Raw genomic sequence first — 21,428 nt, 5'->3', positions numbered from 1 at the left:
ATATATACACATGTACATGATTTATACTGTCTGCTCTTATTCATACTCGTCGCCACCCCGCTACACATGAAATGACAGCCCCCTCCCCCACATGTGCGCGAGATAGCGCTAGGAAAAGACAGCAAAGGCCACATTCGTTCACACTCAGTCTCTAGCTGTCATTTATAATGCACCAAAACCACACCTCCCTTTCCACATCCAGGCTTCACAAAACTTTCCATGGTTTACCCCAGACGCTTCACATGCCCTGGTTCAATCCATTGACAGCACATCGACCCCAGTATATCACGTCATTCCAATTCACTCTATTCCTTGCACGCCTTTCATCCTCCTGCATGTTCAGTCTCTGATCACTCAAAATCTTTTTCACCCCTTCTTTCCACCTCCAATTTGGTCTCCCACTTCTCCTTGTTCCCTCTACCTCTGACATATATATCCTCTTTGTCAATCTTTCCTCACTCATTCTCTCCATGTGGCCAACCCATTTCAAAACACCCTCTTCTGCTCTCTCAACCACACTCGTTTTATAACCACACATCTCTCTTACCCTTTCATTACTTACTTGATCAAACCACCTCACACCACATACTGTCCTCAAACATCTCATTTCCAGCACATCCATCCTCCTCCGCACAACTCTGTTTATAGCCCACGCCTTGCAACCATGTAGCATTGTTGGAACTACTATTCCTTCAAACATACCTATTTTTGCTTTCCAAGATAACGTTCTTGACTTCCACACGTTTCAATGCTCCCAGAACTTTTGCCCCCTCCCCACCCTATGACTCACTTCCGCTTCCATGGTTCCATCCGCTGCTAAATCCATTCCCAGATATCTAAAACACTTATCTTCCTCCAGTTTTTCCTCATTCAAACTTACGTCTCAGTTGACTTATCCCTTAACCCTACTGTACCTAATAACCTTGCTCTTATTCACATTTACTCTCATCTTTCCTCTTTCACACACTTTACCAAACTCAGTCACCAGTTTCTGCAGTTTCTCACCTGAGTCAGCCACCAGGCTGTATCATCAGCATACAACAGTTGACTCACTTCCCAAGCTCTCTCATCCACAACAGACTGCATACTTGCCCCTCTTTCCAAAACTCTTGCATTCACCTCCCTAACAACCCCATCCATAAACAAATCAAACAGCCATGGAGACATCACGCACCCCTGCCGCAAACCAACATTCACTGAGAACCAGTCACTTTCCTCTCTTCCTACACGTACACATGCCTTACATCCATGATAAAAACTTTTCACTGTTTCTAACAACTTACCTTCCACACTGTATTCTTAATACCTTCCATAGAGCATCTCTTTCACCTCTATCATATGCCTTCTCCAGATCCATAAATGCTACATACAAATCCAATTGCTTTTCTAAGTATTTCTCTCATATGGGCCATAGATTAGGTTGTATGGAGGAGGGTGGATGTGTTGGAAATGAAATGTTTGAGGACAATATATGGTGTGAGTTGGTTTGATCAAGTAAGTAATGAAAGGGTAAGAGAGATGTGTGGGGTTTGATCGAGTAAGTAATGAAGGTAAGAGAGATATGTGGTTGAGAGAGAAGGGGTGTGTTAAAATGGTATGGAAAGAATGAGCGAGGAAAGATTGACAAAGAGAATATATGTGTCAGAGGTGGAGAGAACAAGGAGAAGCAGAAGACCAAATTGGAGGTAAAAGGATGGAGTGAAAAAGCTTTGGAGCAGTCTTGGCCTTAACATACAGGAGGGGGAGAGGTGTGCAAGGAATGAAGTGAATTGGAATAATGTGGTATACTGGGGTCAATGGTGCTGTCAGTGACTGAACCAGGGCATGTGAAACGTCTGGGGTAAACCATGGAAAGGTCTGTGGGGCCTGGATGTGGACAGGGAGCTGTGGTTTCGGTGCATAATACGTGACAGCTAGAGATTGAGTGTCAAAGAATGTGATCTTTTTTTCCCATTTTCCTAGTGCTACCAACTTGTGTAGTTTCTCGCTCGAATCAGCCACCAGTGCTGTATCATCGGATAACAATTGACTCACTCCCCAGGCCCTTTCATCTCCAACTGACTGCACAGTTACCCTTCTTTTCAAAACTCTTGCATTTTCCACCCTAACCACCACATCCACACAAATTTAACAACCATGGGGACATCACACACCCCTGCTGCAAACTGACCTTCACTAGGAACCACCATAAACAAATTAAACAGCTATGGAGACATCGCACACCCCTGCTGCAAACTTACCTACACTGGGAACCACCATAAACAAATTAAACAACCATGGGGACATCACACACCCCTGCCACAGACCAACATTCCATTGGGAACCAATCACTCTCTTCCTACACGTACACATCCCTTAAACCATTGATACAAACTTCTCTGCTTCTAACAGACCTTCTACAAAGCATCTCTATCAACACTATCATATCCCTTCTCCAGATTCATGCATGCTACATACAAATCCATCTGTTTTTCTAAGTATTTCTCACGTATGTTTTTGAAAGTAAACACCTGACCCACATATCTAAGTATTTCTCACATATGTTTTTCAAAGTAAACACCTGACCCACATTTCTAAGTGTTTCTCACATATGTTTTTCAGAGTTAACACCTGACCCATGCATCCTCTACCACTTCTAAAACCACACTGCTTCTGTCCAATCTAATGCTCTGTACATGCCTTCACCCTCTCAGTCATTGCCTTCCTATATAATTTTCCAGGAATACTCAATATACTTGTGCCTATGTAGTTTGAATACTCACCTTTATCCCATTTGCCTTTGTGCAATGGCACTGTACATGCATTCCACCAACCCTCAGGCACCATGATCCATACATACATTGAATATCCTTATCAGCCAATCAATGACACAGTTGTCCTCTTTCTTAATAGATTCAACTGCAGTACCCTCCAAACCTGCTGCCTTGCTAGATTTCATCTGCAAGGCTTTCACCACCTCTTTCCTCTTCACCAAACCACTCTGACTCTATCACTTAGCACATCTTCCTGATCTAAACACCCTACATTTGCCACTCTATCATCAAACGCATTCAACAGACCTTCAAAATACTCTAACTCCTCACTTCACTACTTGTTATCACTTCCCCCTTTGCCCCCTTCACCTGATATTCCCATTTGTTCTCTTTTCTTAATGCTCATTATTTACCTCCTTCCAAAATATCTTTTTATTCTCTCAAAAGTTTAATGATACTCTCACCTCAGCTCTCATTTGCTCTCTACTTCAACCCTTGCACCTTCTTCTTGACCTCTTGCTGCTATCTCTTATACATCTCCCAATCATTTGCACTCCCTCCTTGCAAGTATTGTCCAAACACCTTTCCTTTCTCTTCCACTAACAACTTTACTTCTTCATCCCATCACTCACAATTCTTTCTAATCTGCCCACCTCCCACCTTTCTCATGCCACATGCATCTCTTGTACATGCCATAATTTCTTCCCCTAAACACGACCCTTTCAGCCACTCCCCTCATGCCATTTGTTCTCATCTTTTGCCATTCTACACTCAATCTCTCCTGGCACTTCCTCACACAAGTCTCTCTTCCAAGCTCACTTACTCTCACCACTCTCTTCTCCCCACCATTCTCTTTTCTTTTTTGAGAACCTCTGCAAATCTCTACCTTCGCCTCCACAAGATAGTAATCGGACATCTCACCACCTGCCCCTCTCAGCACATTAACATCCAAAAGTCTCTCTTTTACATGCCTGTCAATTAACATATAATCAAATAATGCCCTTTGACTATCTATTCTAATCATATACTTAAACTAATGTATATCTCCATTTTCAAACCAGGTATTCCCCATTATCAGTGTTTTTTCCGCATAAATCCACATGCTCTTCATTGCCACTCACAACACTGAATACCCCATGTACACCAGTCTTACCCTCAACTGCCACATTGCTCACCATCACATTTATATCCCCCATCACTGATACCTGGGTGATGCACCAAAATTGCTGACACACTCGCTCAGCTATTCCCAAAACACTTGCCTCCAAGATATTTTTTTCTCATGACCAGGTGCATAGACACCAATAATCACCCATCTCTCTCCATCCACTTTGAGTTTTACCTACATCAATCTACAATTTACTTCCTTACACTCTATCACACTCCCACAGCTCCTGCTTCAGGAGTATTGCTACTCTTTCCTTAGCTCTTTTCCTCTCACCAACCCTTTACTTAACTCCCAAGATGTTTCCTAATCATTCTTTCCCTTTACCCTTAAGCTTTGTTTCACTCAGAGCCAGAACAGCCAGGTTGTTACCTCAAACGTACTACTTATCTCTCCTTTCTTCTCATTTTGGTTACATCCACACACATTCAGACACCCCAATCTGAGCCTTTGAGGAGGATGAGCATTCCTTGCTTGACTCGTTTCCTCTTTTAGAAATAGAAATATACTGTTGAGTAATCTCATTTGAATATACCCATAACCAACATCCTGGTGCTCATTTTCAACAAAGATGACAGTGAATGGCTTTGTAAACTGCATTTAGGGTTGTTAAAAGAAAGAATATCCCAACCCACTTTATATATGGGGGTGGGGATTATTGAATTGTATTTTACATAAATATTATTGAAGGTCCCTCTCATATAATGGCTAATCATTTCATTATTTGTTGGTATAACACTATAATTAAAGCTGTCATAAAAGATTTGAGTGGTCATAGGGCTTAGTCCATGTATTTGTAACATTTTGATGTTACAGTCTGTAGCCTCTGCTGAGTACAGGTACACCACTGATTTTCTGGCACTCTTGATTCCAAAGCCTTGCTGGATTAACCATTTTGCCAGACCAAACGTGGTCATTTAATAATAATTCATCAACACACCTCTAACCCACTAATTGCACATCTCCTGTGTCTAAAGTATACCATAGACTGCTAGAAATTTAAATTAAACAAATATCAAATGTGAATTGAATGAATAAATGAAATACAGGTACTTGTACACCTTCTCAGGACTGAGGTGCTCATCAGTTACGAGTTTCACAAATTCTACTACATACTTGGCAGCTCCTTCGTGGTTTGCAGTCCGCTTTTCTCTGCACACTTTATTCATGGAAATTCCATGATGCTTCTTGAATCTTTGAAGCCATCCCTCACTATAGTCATGTTGTAATTTAAGTTCTTTATGGAACAAGTTAGCCTGGCCCATTATCATGCTACCTGACAAGTCCTTTCCATCACTCTGATGCTGTTGAAACCATTCCATCATCACTTGATCTTGCTCAATACTCTTACCATCTTTCATAGTTTTTCTAATTGTCATTTGCTTCTTGTAATCACTGTCTGCATAGAATTTCAATATTTTCTCCCTTTGCTTCTTTATATCATAAACAGTCGATGAACCAATACTGTAGATGTCACACAGCTTACGCACTGAAACACGACTGACACTCTCATATGTCTTAGAAGCCATAGCTAGGATTAAATTTAAGCAAAATAAGCTAAGAATCTCGCAGAATTGCGGTATCAACACCCACAAATGTAGTGTAAAGGATGTAAATAAGCGTGTCCTACACACAATGCCATCTTTGGCCATCTAGTAAACTAGTCTGGTGGCCGTGGTAATTTCAAGTTCCTCGGGTAATTTTGTCCAGACTAAAGGAGGTGCAGAACCATCAGTTGCTAGAAATTCGGTGATGTACCTGTATTGCCATATTGTAGTTTGTGGATGTTTCAGTATTTAGACTGCTGAGTATTGCCATGATTTTAAAATTCTTTTTGCTCCATGCCCATGCAATATCTTAACTGTAAGTTCTCTTGTTCATGATATTGCTCCAAGGTATGCTGTATTGATTATTTAGTATAAATGCTCTTTTGTGTTATAAGAATTAATAAGATCTTTGAACTCAAGGGGCAAGCATAATTTTTCTTTGATAGAAAATATTTATCCAAGATCCTATACCCCGTATACCTTTATTCTAAAGAAAATTATAGCTTTGATTAAATATATTTATGGTGTATTGTATTTCTTTTATATTCAGTTTAGTAGCTCAAGTGCCACAGAATGCTTGATGAGGGTAAAGTTGAAGAATAGTAGATTGTATGTAAAATTTGGTACAGTAATACTATGTACACAATATTTGTTGTTATTGAGTTTCTAATGTTCGTGATATTCCTTCAAACTACATTTTATAATGAAGACTACTTAGTTTGACTGAATATTCTATTGTGTTTAAAGATTCATCATGAACTGCGAATTCTCAGTGAGTAAGCCCTTTTTTTCTTTGATGTAAAGAAATAGCCATTTTTTTGAGTTACTGGACATTTATACATTATTTTGAAGAATGTTATAGTTTGAGGTAATATTTGTATGGTATGGTTTTTGATCAGTTTATTTTCCATACAGTTCTTGACATTAGTGTCTGGTACATTTCTATTTACTGTGCTTATTATTTAGTTCTAATGAGTTTGTTTTTTGGTAAATATCACTAAATGTGCATTTTATGTTTTTAACAAAAGGTAAGAAAACAAATTTAGTTGAATATTCCTTAATATCTCATTACATAAGGGACACCTATTTTTATTCTATTTATTTATTTATTATACTTTCTCGCTGTCTCCCGTATTAGCGAGGTAGTGCAAGGAAACAGACGAAAGAATGGCACAACCCACCCACATACACATGTATATACATGCACATATACATACCTCTCCATCTCAGCATATACATACATAGACATATACATATATACACATGTATATAATTCATACTGTCTGCCCTTATTCATTCCTGTCACCACCATGCCACACATGAAATGAAAACCCCTTCCCCCTGCATGTGCATGAGGTAGCGCTAGGAAAAGACAACGAAGGCCACATTCGTTCACACTCAGTCTCTAGCTGTCATGTATAATAATACACCGAAACCACAGCTCCCTTTCCACATCCAGGCCCCACAAAACTTTCCATGGTTTACCCCAGATGCTTCACATTCCCTGGTTCAATCCATTGACAGCACATCGACCCTGGTATACCACATCATTCCAATTCACTCTATTCCTTGCATGCCTTTCACCCTCCTGCATGTTCAGGCCCCGATCACTCAAAATCTTTTTCACTCCACCTCCAATTTGGTCTCCCACTTCTCCTCGTTCCCCCCACCTCTGACACATATATCCTCTTTGTCAATCTTTCCTGTCAATCTCTCCATGTGACCAAACCACTTCAAAATACCCTCTTCTGCTCTCAACCACACTCTTTTTGCTACCACACATATCTCTTACCCTTTCATTACTTACTTGATTCATTACTTACTTGATCAGATCACCTCACACCACATATTGTCCTCAAACATCTCATTTCCAACACATCCACCCTCCTCCGCACAACTCTATCTATAGCCGATGCCTTGCAACCATATAGCATTGTTGGAACCACTGTTCCATCAAACATACCCATTTTTGCTTTCCGAGATAATGTTCTCGACTTCCACACATTTATCAATGCTCCCAGAACTTTTGCTCCCTCCCCCCCACCCTATGACTCACTTCTGCTTCCATGGTTCCATCTGGTGCCAAATCCACTCCCAGATATCTAAAACACTTCACTTCCTCCGGTTTTTCTCCATTCAAACTTACCTCCCAATAGACTTGTCCCTCAACCCTACTGTACTTAATAACCTTGCTCTTATTCACAATTAATCTCAGCTTTCTTCTTTCACACACTTTACCAAACTCAGTCACCAGTTTCTGCAGTTTCTCACTTGAATCAGCCACCAGTGCTGTATCATCAGCGAACAATAACTGACTCGCTTCCCAAGCTCTCTCGTCCACAACAGACTGCATACTTGCCCCTCTTTTCAAAACTCTTGTATTCACCTCCCTAACAACCCATCCATAAACAAATTAAACAACCATGGAGACATTACGCACCCCTGCCAGAAACCTACATTCACTGAGAACCAATCACTTTTCTCTCTTCCTACGCGTACACATGCCTTACATCCTCGATAAAAGCTTTTCACTGCTTCTAACAACTTACCTCCCACACCATATATTCTTAATACCTAACACAGAGCATCTCTATCAACTCTCTCATGTGCCTTCTCCAGATCCATAAATGCTACATACAAATCCATTTGCTTTTCTAAGTATTTCTCACATACATTTTTCAAAGCAAACACCTGATCCACACATCATCTACCACTTCTGAAACCACACTGCTCTTCCCCAGTCTGATGCTCTGTACATGCCTTCACCCTCTCAATCAATACTCTCATGTATAATTTCCCAGGAATACTCAACAAACTCACACCTCTGTAATTTGAGCACTCGCCTTTATCCCCTTTGCCTTTGTACAGTGGCACTATGCAAGCATTCTGCCAGTTCTCAGGCATCTCACCATGAGTCATACATACATTGAATAACCTTACCAGCCAGTCAACAATGCAGTCACCCCCTTTTTTAATAAATTCCACTGCAATACCACCACAGCCTTGCTGGCTTTCATATTCCACAAAGCATTTACTACCTCTTCTCTGTTTACGAAATCATTCTCCCTAACCCTCTCACTTTGCACACCTCCTCGACCAAAGCACCCTATATCTGCCACTCTATCATCAGACACATTCAACAAACCTTCAAAATACTCACTCCATCTCCTTCTCACATCACCACAACTTGTTATCACCTCCCCATTAGCCCCCTTCACTGAAGTTCCCATTTGTTCCCTTGTCTTACGCACTTTATTTACCTCCTTCCAAAACATCTATTTCTTCTCACTAAAATTTAATGATACTCTCTCACCCCAACTCTCATTTGCCCTCTTTTTTGCCTCTTGCACCTTACTCTTGACCTCCTGCCTCTTTCTTGTATACATCTCCCACTCATTTGCATTATTTCCCTGCAAAAATTGTCCAAATGCCTCTCTCTTCTCTTTCACAAATACTCTTACTTCTTCATCCCACCACTCACTACCCTTTCTAATCTGCCCACCTCCCACACTTCTCATGCCACAAGCATCTTTTGCACAAGCCGTCACTGCTTCCCTAAATACATCCCATTCTTCCCCCACTCCCCTTACATCCTTTGTGCTTACCTTTTTCCATTCTGTACTCAGTCTCTCCTGGTACTTCCTCCCACAAGTTCTCCTTCCCAAGCTCACTTACTCTCACCACTATCTTCACCCCAACATTCTTCTTTTCTGAAAACCTCTACAAATCTTCCCCTTCGCCTCCACAAGATAATGATCAGATATCCCTCCAGTTGCTCCTCTCAGCACATTAACATCCAAAAGTCTCTCTTTCGTGTACCTATCAATTAACACGTACTCCAGTAATGCTCTCTGGCCATCTCTCCTACTTACATATGTATACTTATGTATTTTTTTTTTTTTTATTATACTTTGTCGCTGTCTCCCGCGTTTGCGAGGTAGCGCAAGGAAACAGACGAAAGAAATGGCCCCCCCCCCATACACATGTATATACATACGTCCACACACGCAAATATACATACCTACACAGCTTTCCATGGTTTACCCCAGACGCTTCACATGCCCTGCCTCAATCCACTGACAGCACGTCAACCCCGGTATACCACATCGCTCCAATTCACTCTATTCCTTGCCCTCCTTTCACCCTCCTGCATGTTCAGGCCCCGATCACACAAAATCTTTTTCACTCCATCTTTCCACCTCCAATTTGGTCTCCCTCTTCTCCTTGTTCCCTCCACCTCCGACACATATATCCTCTTGGTCAATCTTTCCTCACTCATCCTCTCCATGTGCCCAAACCACTTCAAAACACCCTCTTCTGCTCTCTCAACCACGCTCTTTTTATTTCCACACATCTCTCTTACCCTTACGTTACTCACTCGATCAAACCACCTCACACCACACATTGTCCTCAAACATCTCATTTCCAGCACATCCATCCTCCTGCGCACAACTCTATCCATAGCCCACGCCTCGCAACCATACAACATTGTTGGAACCACTATTCCTTCAGACATACCCATTTTTGCTTTCCGAGATAATGTTCTCGACTTCCACACATTCTTCAAGGCCCCCAGGATTTCTCGCCCCCTCCCCCACCCTATGATCCACTTCCGCTTCCATGGTTCCATCCGCTGCCAGATCCACTCCCAGATATCTAAAACACTTCACTTCCTCCAGTTTTTCTCCATTCAAACTCACCTCCCAATTGACTTGACCCTCAACCCTACTGTACCTAATAACCTTGCTCTTATTCACATTTACTCTTAACTTTCTTCTTCCACACACTTTTCCAAACTCAGTCACCAGCTTCTGCAGCTTCTCACATGAATCAGCCACCAGCGCTGTATCATCAGCGAACAACAACTGACTCACTTCCCAAGCTCTCTCATCCCCAACAGACTTCATACTTGCCCCTCTTTCCAAAACTCTTGCATTTACCTTCCTAACAACCCCATCCATAAACAAATTAAACAACCATGGAGACATCACACACCCCTGCCGCAAACCTACATTCACTGAGAACCAATCACTTTCCTCTCTTCCTACACGTACACATGCCTTACATCCTCGATAAAAACTTTTCACTGCTTCTAACAACTTTCCTCCCACACCATATATTCTTAATACCTTCCACAGAGCATCTCTATCAACTCTATCATATGCCTTCTCCAGATCCATAAATGCTACATACAAATCCATTTGCTTTTCTAAGTATTTCTCACATACATTCTTCAAAGCAAACACCTGATCCACACATCCTCTACCACTTCTGAAACCACACTGCTCTTCCCCAATCTGATGCTCTGTACATGCCTCACCCTCTCAATCAATACCCTCCCATATAATTTACCAGGAATACTCAACAAACTTATACCTCTGTAATTTGAGCACTCACTCTTATCCCCTTTGCCTTTGTACAATGGCACTATGCACGCATTCCGCCAATCCTCAGGCACCTCACCATGAGTCATACATACATTAAATAACCTTACCAACCAGTCAACAATACAGTCACCCCCTTTTTTAATAAATTCCACTGCAATACCATCCAAACCTGCTGCCTTGCCGGCTTTCATCTTCCGCAAAGCTTTCACTACCTCTTCTCTGTTTACCAAATCATTTTCCCTAACCCTCTCACTTTGCACACCACCTCGACCAAAACACCCTATATCTGCCACTCTATCATCAAACACATTCAACAAACCTTCAAAATACTCACTCCATCTCCTTCTCACATCACCACTACTTGTTATCACCTCCCCACTTGCGCCCTTCACCGCAGTTCCCATTTGCTCCCTTGTCTTACGCACTTTATTTACCTCCTTCCAGAACATCTTTTTATTCTCCCTAAAATTTAATGATACTCTCTCACCCCAACTCTCATTTGCCCTTTTTTTCACCTCTTGCACCTTTCTCTTGACCTCCTGTCTCTTTCTTTTATACATCTCCCACTCAATTGCATTTTTTCCCTGCAAAAATCGTCCAAATGCCTCTCTCTTCTCTTTCACTAATACTCTTACTTCTTCATCCCACCACTCACTACCCTTTCTAATCAACCCACCTCCCACTCTTCTCATGCCACAAGCATCTTTTGCGCAATCCATCACCGATTCCCTAAATACATCCCATTCCTCCCCCACTCCCCTTACTTCCATACTTATGTATATCTCTCTTTTTAAACCAGGTATTCCCAATCACTAGTCCTTTTTCAGCACATAAATCTACAAGCTCTTCACCATTTCCATTTACAACACTGAACACCCCATGTACACCAATTATTCCCTCAACTGCCACATTACTCACCTTTGTATTCAAATCACCCATCACTATAACCCGGTCTTGTGCATCAAAGCTACTAACACACTCACTCAGCTGCTCCGAAAAACACTTGCCTCATGATCTTTCTTCTCATGCCCAGGTGCATATGCACCAATAATCACCCATCTCTCTCCATCCACTTTCAGTTTTACCCATATCAATCTAGAGTTTACTCTGTTACACTCTCACATACTCCCACCACTCCTGTTTAAGGAGTAGTGCTACCCCTTCCCTTGCTCTCGTCCTCTCACTAACCCCTGACTTTACTCTCAAAACATTTCCAAACCAGCTCTTCCCCTTTGTGTCTTGAAATTAAATGAATTGAATTTGTGCTGTCATTAAGAATTTGCTTCTCCAGAGGCCTAATAGCCAAGGAAATTCTTACATACATGATCTAGATGTCTCTTCTTATTTCACATTTAGAAAGTCGTTAGTTGAGTTTAAGCTTAGAAACACTTTTGTTCGGAGAATTTTCAGGAAATTTTATGAGTTTTAAATCCTGTTTATTTCATAAGGTACCACCTGCTTTGCTGCAGGGTTTCGTATGCCTAGCTCCTTTATACTCAAGAGATTCATTTCACTTTTCTACAGATTTGGGGCTATTGTACATTAATGTACCATTTTTGTAGTTATTTTGAAATTTCTATTGTCCATATTATCCACAGGGTAATGATTCATTGATGTTTCTTCAATACACAGCTAACTTTATAATTTATTCATAGCATGACGAAGGCCTTATGGCTGAGGTGCACATAATAGGCCAAGTTACAGGAGCAAGCGGATTTGCAAAGGCTTCTCTCTTTTGCAAGTGGACCCTTCAGTTAGGTGAGTAACCTCTCTATTTCTCTTTTACTTCAGTGATGTAGATACCACTGAGGTGCAGCATTGAGTGAAATCAGAATCTTTACTATAATCTTCCTCTGTAAATTGCAGTCTGGTTATAAGGACATGAATATTTTGACATTACATATAGTGTACAGTTGCTAACTTTCCTTTTTGTAGACTGTGTATCCTGCCCTAAATGCCCGTGGAAATAGCATGGTAAGAAAATCAGTCCCTCTATTTGGTCATCATTCTCACTCTGATAACTTTTTCTTTGATTATATTTATGTTGCAGTTTTACTATGCAGTCTGTTGTATCGTATCACATCTCACTACAGTTGCCATTTCCTCACTTCTTACATTACCTACATCATCCAGTTTGGCATGCTGATTGATAGGTAAAACAAAAAACCGTTTTATGAAGAATGTAGTGCAAGGTGTTTCAGAAAAAGATTAGTTGTTTATAGGTAATGTTATTGCCTTCTTTGGTGTCATTTTCTCCTTTGAGAGCTGCCAGATATCAGCTGTCACCATGTAATTGCTCATTTAGTTTTCTTAGTTCAGATTTAAACTCCCTCTATTTGGAAAACTAAATGAAACTAATATTTGAAAAATGAATGCTTACCTTGGAGATATTTTGAAAGGAAAATGACCCTTCTCTATTTTGATTAGATGGTCTCAATATGTGCAACAATTTTTACTTTATCTCATATTAGCAACATAATTTGATGTTTGAGTTTCATCTTATTGTAAAGTGTTTTATTCAGCAATGCATATGACTATGTTTAATTCTGTAATACTCTGTTTATCCAAGGAGAGAAAGTTCAGTTAACAAGTGCTTGATCATTTCTCAGCTCAATAGAAGTTAATTAGGCTGATTAAAGGTACAGTCTGGCTTGGAATCCAAATTCTGATGAAAGATGTAGAAAGAGACTACCTGTTCCTTTTGAACGCATCAGAAGATGGATATCAACAAACCAGAAAAAAGTGTTGGTCCTCCTGATAGTCAGTGTCTTCCCCAAGTTCCTGGCTACATACCCAGAGGAGGAATATTGCAAACTAGATAGCTGTTGTCTTTTCCTAGCACTAACTCACACACATGAGGGGGGAGGGGGTTGTTATTTCATGTGTGGCGGGGTGGTGATGGGAATGAATAAAGGCAGACAGTATGAATTATGTACATGTGTGTATATGTCTGTGTGTGTGTATATATGTATACTTTGAGATGTATACGTATGTATATATGCGTGTGTGGACGTGTATGTATATAAATGTGTATTTGGGTGGGTTGGGCCATTTTTTTGTCTGTTTCCTTGTGCTACCTCGCTAACACGAGAGACAGCGACAAAACAAATATGAATAGATAGTTGATAAAATATTTGCAGAATGATGAGTTCAAAAAAAGTGTTCAGGATTTCTCAAATGAGAAATATCCCACAAATGATTATAATGTTTGTATATTTTATCCCATATGCAAAGACTGGTGTCTTGTTTATTATTATTGAAATTTCTCACCTTTTATTAGCATATAACTTTGATTTCTGTTGCTGCTTAGTTTTTACTTCTTATCAATGAACAGAGCCCCACAAACATCTAAGAGAAAACACTTGCTCAGGTAAGGCTTAAAACATTGTTTTACTCTTCTAAATGCTTACTCTTCTAAATGAAGTATATCCAAGAGGATTCACATCATTCATCCATCACAAACAGCATGGGAAGTGAGACAGTCATTGTTTGCTGGTAAGATGAGTATGTTTGATGGTATAGTAGTCCTGATGATAATGTATGGATGTAAGGCTTGTATCTCTAGAAGAGAATTTTTAGAAGATGGTGAGAGTATGGGAAATAAAAGTTTGAGGACAGTATTTGAGAGAAGGGATTGATTAAGATAGGAAAGGAAAGAGAGAGGTGTAGGAATCAGAAGAGTATGGTTTAGAGAGCTGAAGAGGATATGCCAAAATGGTGTGGACATATGAAGACAATGAGTGAGGAGAGATTGACAAAGATGGTATATGTGTTAGAAGTAGAGGGCATAAGGAGAAAGGGTAGACAGAATTGAAGTTGGAAGGATTGAATGAAAAACATTTTGTGTGTTTTATGCCTGAACATTCAGGAAGGTGTAAGAAATGTGCAGAATAGAGTGAAATAGTGATGTGATATACATGCCTCAATCACATATGGGTTATTGGTATCCAACCCCAATCTCACGCGCTATTTTTTTTCATACACAACACTTGATAACACTTAACTCAGAGATCTTTACATCTTTTACTGTTTATTCTTACTAACCAGACATGGTAATTCTTGGCAGTACAACCTTTATGGAATACTCTAGCACCAATTTAGAGTGGTGCCACTTGCTGAGAGGGTTCAGGTGGATAGCAGGGCACACTTGACCACCATTGTGTGACAGGGATCAATCCCACTTCCATAGCTACAGCTTTTAGACCTGGCTCTTTTTCTATTTCTGCTATATTCGAGTTTTGAATTCTTACCTTCCCTCACTTAGACATCGTATGATTACTTCCTCCTCTGATCTATTTCTTTCTGAAATCCAACTGTCCATGGCTGCTTCTCGTCGGCATTATTAGATCTCTGACTACTACTAAGCTGTGTCATTGTTTCCACTCTTATGGCAGAATTTGCTTATTTTTGTACAACAAATCAACAAACAACCGTTTGCCTTCTGGATCTTGAGTCTCCTAACTTTGATGCCATCTGGCTGTGAATCTCTCTCCTTTCTATTGCATTTCTTTTTTACTTTATTTCCACACCACAGAGCTGTGCACCCTTCTCATCCATGTGCTAAGATCCTCTGTGCAGGGGATTTTCAGTTCACACAAGGATTTGGTAGGCTCTGACAAGGATAATCCTAGTAGGGCTGAGGTCTTTTCTTTTTCTCTCCTTAAGAACCTGGAACAATTAATGAAACACCCTACCTGGGTTCGTAACCATCATGACAACTTCTTTGAAGGGCCAAGCATGTTTTCATAAAGATAGTGTGCTGTCTTGACTTCTACCTTTCCTGACAAATCTTTTTGGTCCTTAACTAAAAGCATCTCTAACAATTCTGTAATGCAGCCTTTCCTCCTCTTTTCCAACTTGATCAATATATTGCTGAACTTTCAGTTGATGAATCTGCTCATTTTGGCACCTTGTTTTCCTGTAACTTAGGATGATGATTCAGTTTTTAATCCTTTGCTCTCATTTCATTCCTCTAAACCAATGCTGTCTCCTATGTTCTCTTTGCGAAGGATCTTCCTAGGTCTTCTAAGCTAGCTCTAATCCATGCTTGTCTATTTCATGTTGTCTAAAACAAAGACTTTTCTTTTCTTCTGGGAATGTGTTGGTGCTCCCTGCATAACTATTGCTCCATTGCTGTCACTTCTGTGGTCTCCAAAGTCTTGAAAACTCTCTAACTTATTTAAACCCCTAGAATCCCATTCCCCTTTTGGTTTTTCTGCGTCTCTGTGTTCCCAATGCTTAGTTTCCACAGGCCATTTTATTGCAGTAGTCAGTGATGGTAGTTATTACCCCCCCTCTTGTTTACATTGGTATTCAAGTTCATTCCTTTCATCTACACTCCTCCACCTCTCAGTAAATTAGCTCCCTTCTACTTTTAATCATATTTGCTATTATACTGATGATTCCACTTCAGTACATCAACCTTTTTTGATGCTTGTTCCCATGCTGATCAGTTTTCCTTTTTTATTTCAAACCTGTGCAGCTTTTAAGAATGGGAAGTAGTAGCCTGCCTAGTAAAATTTTTTGGTGCTAAAATAGAATTTTGCTCCATATCTATATAAAAAGAATCATTTATTTCCCTGTGTTCTCTTTTAGAACCCACAATTCAACCTTGCAATAACATAACTATGTTAGCTCTCACCATATGTTCCACTCTATCTTTTTAGTCTGCTACCTGTAAGCAAGAGTTATTGTATAGTTGCTCTAACTATTTCATTTCTTGTAGATTTATTGTTTATCTACAGGAGTTTTATATGCCAAAGTATAGAATGCTGCTCACACATCTAGGGGAGCTTGTCCTCCACCGCTGTTAACGAGTGGATTCAAAAGCTTTTCATGTTAGTAATAGTCCTGGCATCACTTCTGTTCAGAGAGTGGATTCAAAAGCTTTTCATATTAGTCCTGGCATCACTTCGATTCAACTACTTTCTATACACTGCAGTGCAGTTGCTCTCAAGCTTTTCTACAGGTGTTATTTTGGCTCTCAATATTGTAAGCTGCCTGCAGGTGTTCCTGCTCCCAAAACATGAATTTGAGGCATGCGTCTGAATTGTACTTCTCATGGTTTCTTTGTGGAGAGTGGCCACTCTAGAATTGACTGTTATGATGCCTGATTCCATGAAACAGCTAGGCTGTAGAATTCCAGTCCACCTTTTATCATCCCTTCTTTTTATAAGCTCTCTACTTACCTTTGAGTACTTATGATGAGATTTATCCCTGGTGGTAAGGTTAGTGCATTGCATTCACCACTTGTATGTTCATGAATGACTTTTCTCTTGAATGCCTCAATCTCATCCCCCTGGCATCACTTCTGTTCAGCTACTGCTTTCTGTACACTGCAGTGCACTTGCTCTCAAGCTTTTTTACAGGTGTTATTTTGGCCCTCATTATTGTAAGCTGCCTGCTGGTGCTCCTGCCTGCAGAACTTGAATTCAAAGCATACGTCTGAATGCTACTCCTCATGGTTTCTTTGTGGAGATTAGCCACTCTAGAACTGACTGTTGTAATGCCGGATTCCCTGAAATGGCCAGGCTCTAGAAGTCCATTCCACCTTTTATCATCCCTTCTTTGTATTAACTTCTCTACTTATCTATGAATACTTATGAGGAGATTTTTCCCTGGTGGTAGGGTTAGTGCATTGCATCCACCATTTGATTTGTACGGTCATGAATGACATTTCTCTTGAATGCCTCAGTCTCATCCCCTTCATATACACATATACACATGTACATATCTATACTTGCTGCCTTCATCCATTCCCATTGCCACCCCACCATACACAAAATAGCACCCCCCCCCCCCCCCCCTCTCTCTCTCTCTCTCTCTCTCTCTCTCTCTCTCTCTCTCTCTCTCTCTCTCTCTCTCCCTCCCCCCCCCCTCTCTCTCTCTCTCTCTCTCTCTCTCTCTCTCTCTCTCACCACAGCTGTTCCACATCCAGGCCCCACAGACCTTTCCGTGGTTTACCCGAGATGCTTCACATGCCCTAGTTCAAGCCATTGACAGCACGTCAACCCCAGTATACCACATCATTCCAATTCTCTCTATTCCTTGCACGCCTTTCACCCTCCTGTATGTACAGGGCCCCAGTCATTCAAAATCTTTTTCACTCTATCCTTCCACCTCCAATTTGGTCTCCTGCTTCTCCTTCTTCCCTCTACCTCTGACACATACATCCTCTTTGTCAATCTTTCCTCACTCATTTTCTCCATGTGCCCAGACCATTTCAACACACACTCTTCTGCTTTCTCAACCACACTCTTTTTATCACCACACATCTCTCCTACACTTTCATTATTTGCTTGATCAGACCACCTCACACCACGTATTGTCCCCAAAGATTTCATTTCCAGCACATCCACCCTCCTCTGCAAAACCCTATATATAGCCCATAACTCGCAACCACATAAAATTGTTGGAGCTACTATTCCTTCAAACATACCCATTTTTGCTCCTAGATAATGTTCTTGCCATCCACACATTCTTCAATGCTCCCAGAACCTTCGCCCCTTCCCCCACCCTGTGACTCACTTCTACTTCCATGGTTCCATCTACTGCAAAGTCCACTCCCAGATATTTGAAACACTTCACTTCCTCCAGTTTTTCCTCCTTTTAAACTTACCTCCTAATCTACTTGTCCCTCAACCCTACTGAACCTAATAACCTTGCTCTTGTTCACTTTACTCTCAACTTTCTTATTTCACACACTTTACCAAAGTCAGTCACCAACTTTTGCAGTTTTTCACCTGAATCAGCCACCAGCGCTGTATCATCATAGAACAACAACTGACTCACTTCTCAAACCCTTTCATCCAGAACAGACTGCATACTTGCTCCTTTCTCCAAAACTCTTGCATTCACCACCCCTAACCACCCCATCCATAAACAAATTAATCAATCATGGAGACATCATACATCCTTGCCACAAACCGACATTCACTGAGAACCAATCACTTTCCTCTCTTCCTACTTGTACACATGCCATACTGCTTCTAGCAACTTACCTCCCACACCATATACCTTTAAAACCTTCCACAAAGCGTCTCTGTTGACCCTATCATATTCCTTCTCCAGATCCATAAATGCTATATACAAACCCATCTGTTTTTGTAAGTATTTCTCGCATACATTCTTCAAAGCAAACACTTGATCCACACATCCTCTACCACTTCTGACACCACACTGCTCTTCACCTATCTGATGCTATGTACATTTCTTTACCCTCCCAATCAATACCCTCCCCCATAATTTCCCGGGAATACTCAGCAAACTGATTTATTTTCTTTTATTATACTTTGTCGCTGTCGCCCGCATTAGCGAGGTAGTGTAAGGAAACATACGAAAGAATGGCCCAACCCACCCACATACACATGTATATACATACATGTCCACACACGCACATATACATACCTATACATCTCAACGTATACATATATATACACACACAGATACATATATACACATGTACATAATTCACACTGTCTGCCCTTATTCATTCCCGTCGCCACCCCGCTACATAACGAAATACCAACCCCCTCCCCCTGCATGTGTGCGACGTAGTGCTAGGAAAAGACAACAAAGGCCACATTCGTTCACACTCAGTCTCTAGCTGTCATGTATAATGCACCGAAACCACAGCTCCCTTTCCACATCCAGGCCCCACAGAACTTTCCATGGTTTACCCCAGATGCTTCACATGCCCTGGTTCAATCCATTGACAGCACATCGACCCCGGTATACCACATTGTTCCAATTCACTCTATTGCTTGCACGCCTTTCACCCTCCTGCATGTTCAGGCCCCAATCACTCAAAATCTTTTTCACTCCATCTTTCCACCTCCAATTTGCCTCCCACTTCTCCTCGTTCCCTCCACCTCTGACACATATATCCTCTTTGTCAATCTTACCTCACTCATTCTCTCAATGTGACCAAACCATTTCAAAACACCCCCTTCTGCTCTCTCAACCACATCCCTCTTCACCACCACACATCTCTCTTACCCTTTCATTACTTACTCGATCAAACCACCTCACACCACATATCGTCCTCAAACATCTCACTTCCAGCACATCCACCTTCCTCCACACAACTCTATCTATAGCCCACGCCTCGCAACCATATAATATTGTCAGAACCACCATTCCTTCAAACATACCCATTTTTGCTTTCCGAAATAACGTTCTTGCCTTCCACACATTCTTCAATGCTCTCAGAACTTTCACCTCCTCCTCCACCCTATGACTCGCTTCCGCTTCTATGGTTCCATCCGCTGCCAAATCCACTCCCAGATATCTAAAACACTTCACTTCCTCCAGCTTTTCTCCATTCAAACTTACCTCCCAATTGACTTGTCCCTGAACCCTACTGTACCTAATAACCTTGCTCTTATTCACATTTACTCTCAGCTTTCTTTCACACACTTTACCAAACCCAGTCACCAGCTTCTGCAGTTTCTCTCCCGAATCAGCCACCAGCGCTGTATCATCAGCGAACAACAACTGACTCACTTCCCAAGCTCTCTCATCCACAACAGACTGCATACTTGCCCCTCTCTCCAAAACTCTTGCATTCACCTCCCTAACAACCCCATCCATAAACAAATTAAACAACCATGGAGACATCACGCACCCCTACCACAAACCAACATTCACTGAGAACCAGTCGCTTTCCTCTCTTCCTACACGTACTCATGCCTTACATCCTTGATAAAAACTTTTCACTTTCTAACAATTTGCTTCCCACACCATAAATTCTTAATACCTTCCACAGAGCATCTCTATCAACTCTATCATATGCCTTCTCCAGATCCATAGATGCTACATACAAGTCCATTTGCTTTTCTAAGTATTTCTCTCATACATCTTTCAAAGCAAACACCTGATTCACACATCCTCTATTACTTCTGAAACCACGCTGCTTTGAAAAATGTATGTGAGAAATACTTCGAAAAACAAATGGATTTGTATGTAGCATTTATGGATCTGGAGAAGGCATATGATAGAGTTGATAGAGATGCTTTGTGGAAGGTATTAAGAGTATATGATAGTGTGGGAGGCAAGTTGCTAGAAACAGTGAAAAGTTTGTATCGAGGATGTAAGGCATGTGTGCGAGTAGGAAGAGAGGACAGTGATTGATTCTCAGTGAATGTCGGTTTGCAGCAGGTGTGCGTAATGTCTCTATGGTTGATTAACTTGTTTATGGATGGAGCTGTTAGGGAGGTGAATGTAAGAGTTCAGGAGAGAGGGGCAAGTATGCAGTCTGTTGCGCATGAGAGGGCTTGGGAAGTGAGTCAGTTGTTGTTCGCTGATGATACAGTGCTGGTGGCTGATTCAGGTGAGAAACTGCAGAAGCTGGTGACTGAATTTGGGAAAGTGTGTGAAAGAAGAAAACTGAGGGTAAATGTGAAAAAGAGCAAGGTTATTAGGTACAGTAGGGTTGAGGGTCAAGTCAATTGGGAGGTAAGTTTGAATGAAGAAAAACTTGAGGAAGTGAAGTGTTTTAGATATCTGGGAGTGGATTTGGCAGCAGATGGAACCATGGAAGTGGATTTGAGTCACAGGGTGGGGGAGGGGGCAAAAG

At 41.1% G+C, this 21,428-nt stretch overlaps 1 protein-coding gene across 2 annotated transcripts in view; it reads left to right on the top strand.

Moving 5' to 3' along the window:
- B9d2 (B9 domain-containing protein 2) overlaps positions 1–21,428 on the top strand; it is a 52,942-nt gene that overhangs the window by 2,830 nt on the left and 28,684 nt on the right. For both annotated transcript variants that reach the window (XM_071672176.1, XM_071672175.1), the window contains exon 2: positions 12,508–12,610. In XM_071672176.1, the coding sequence (XP_071528277.1) occupies positions 12,523–12,610 (88 nt within the window). In that variant the 5' untranslated portion in view covers positions 12,508–12,522. The remainder of the gene's footprint in view (positions 1–12,507; positions 12,611–21,428) is intronic.

The sequence above is a fragment of the Panulirus ornatus genome, chromosome 17, assembly GCF_036320965.1.
Source record: "Panulirus ornatus isolate Po-2019 chromosome 17, ASM3632096v1, whole genome shotgun sequence".
Lineage (NCBI taxonomy): Eukaryota > Metazoa > Arthropoda > Malacostraca > Decapoda > Palinuridae > Panulirus > Panulirus ornatus.
This window is presented reverse-complemented; position numbering and strand designations above follow the sequence as displayed.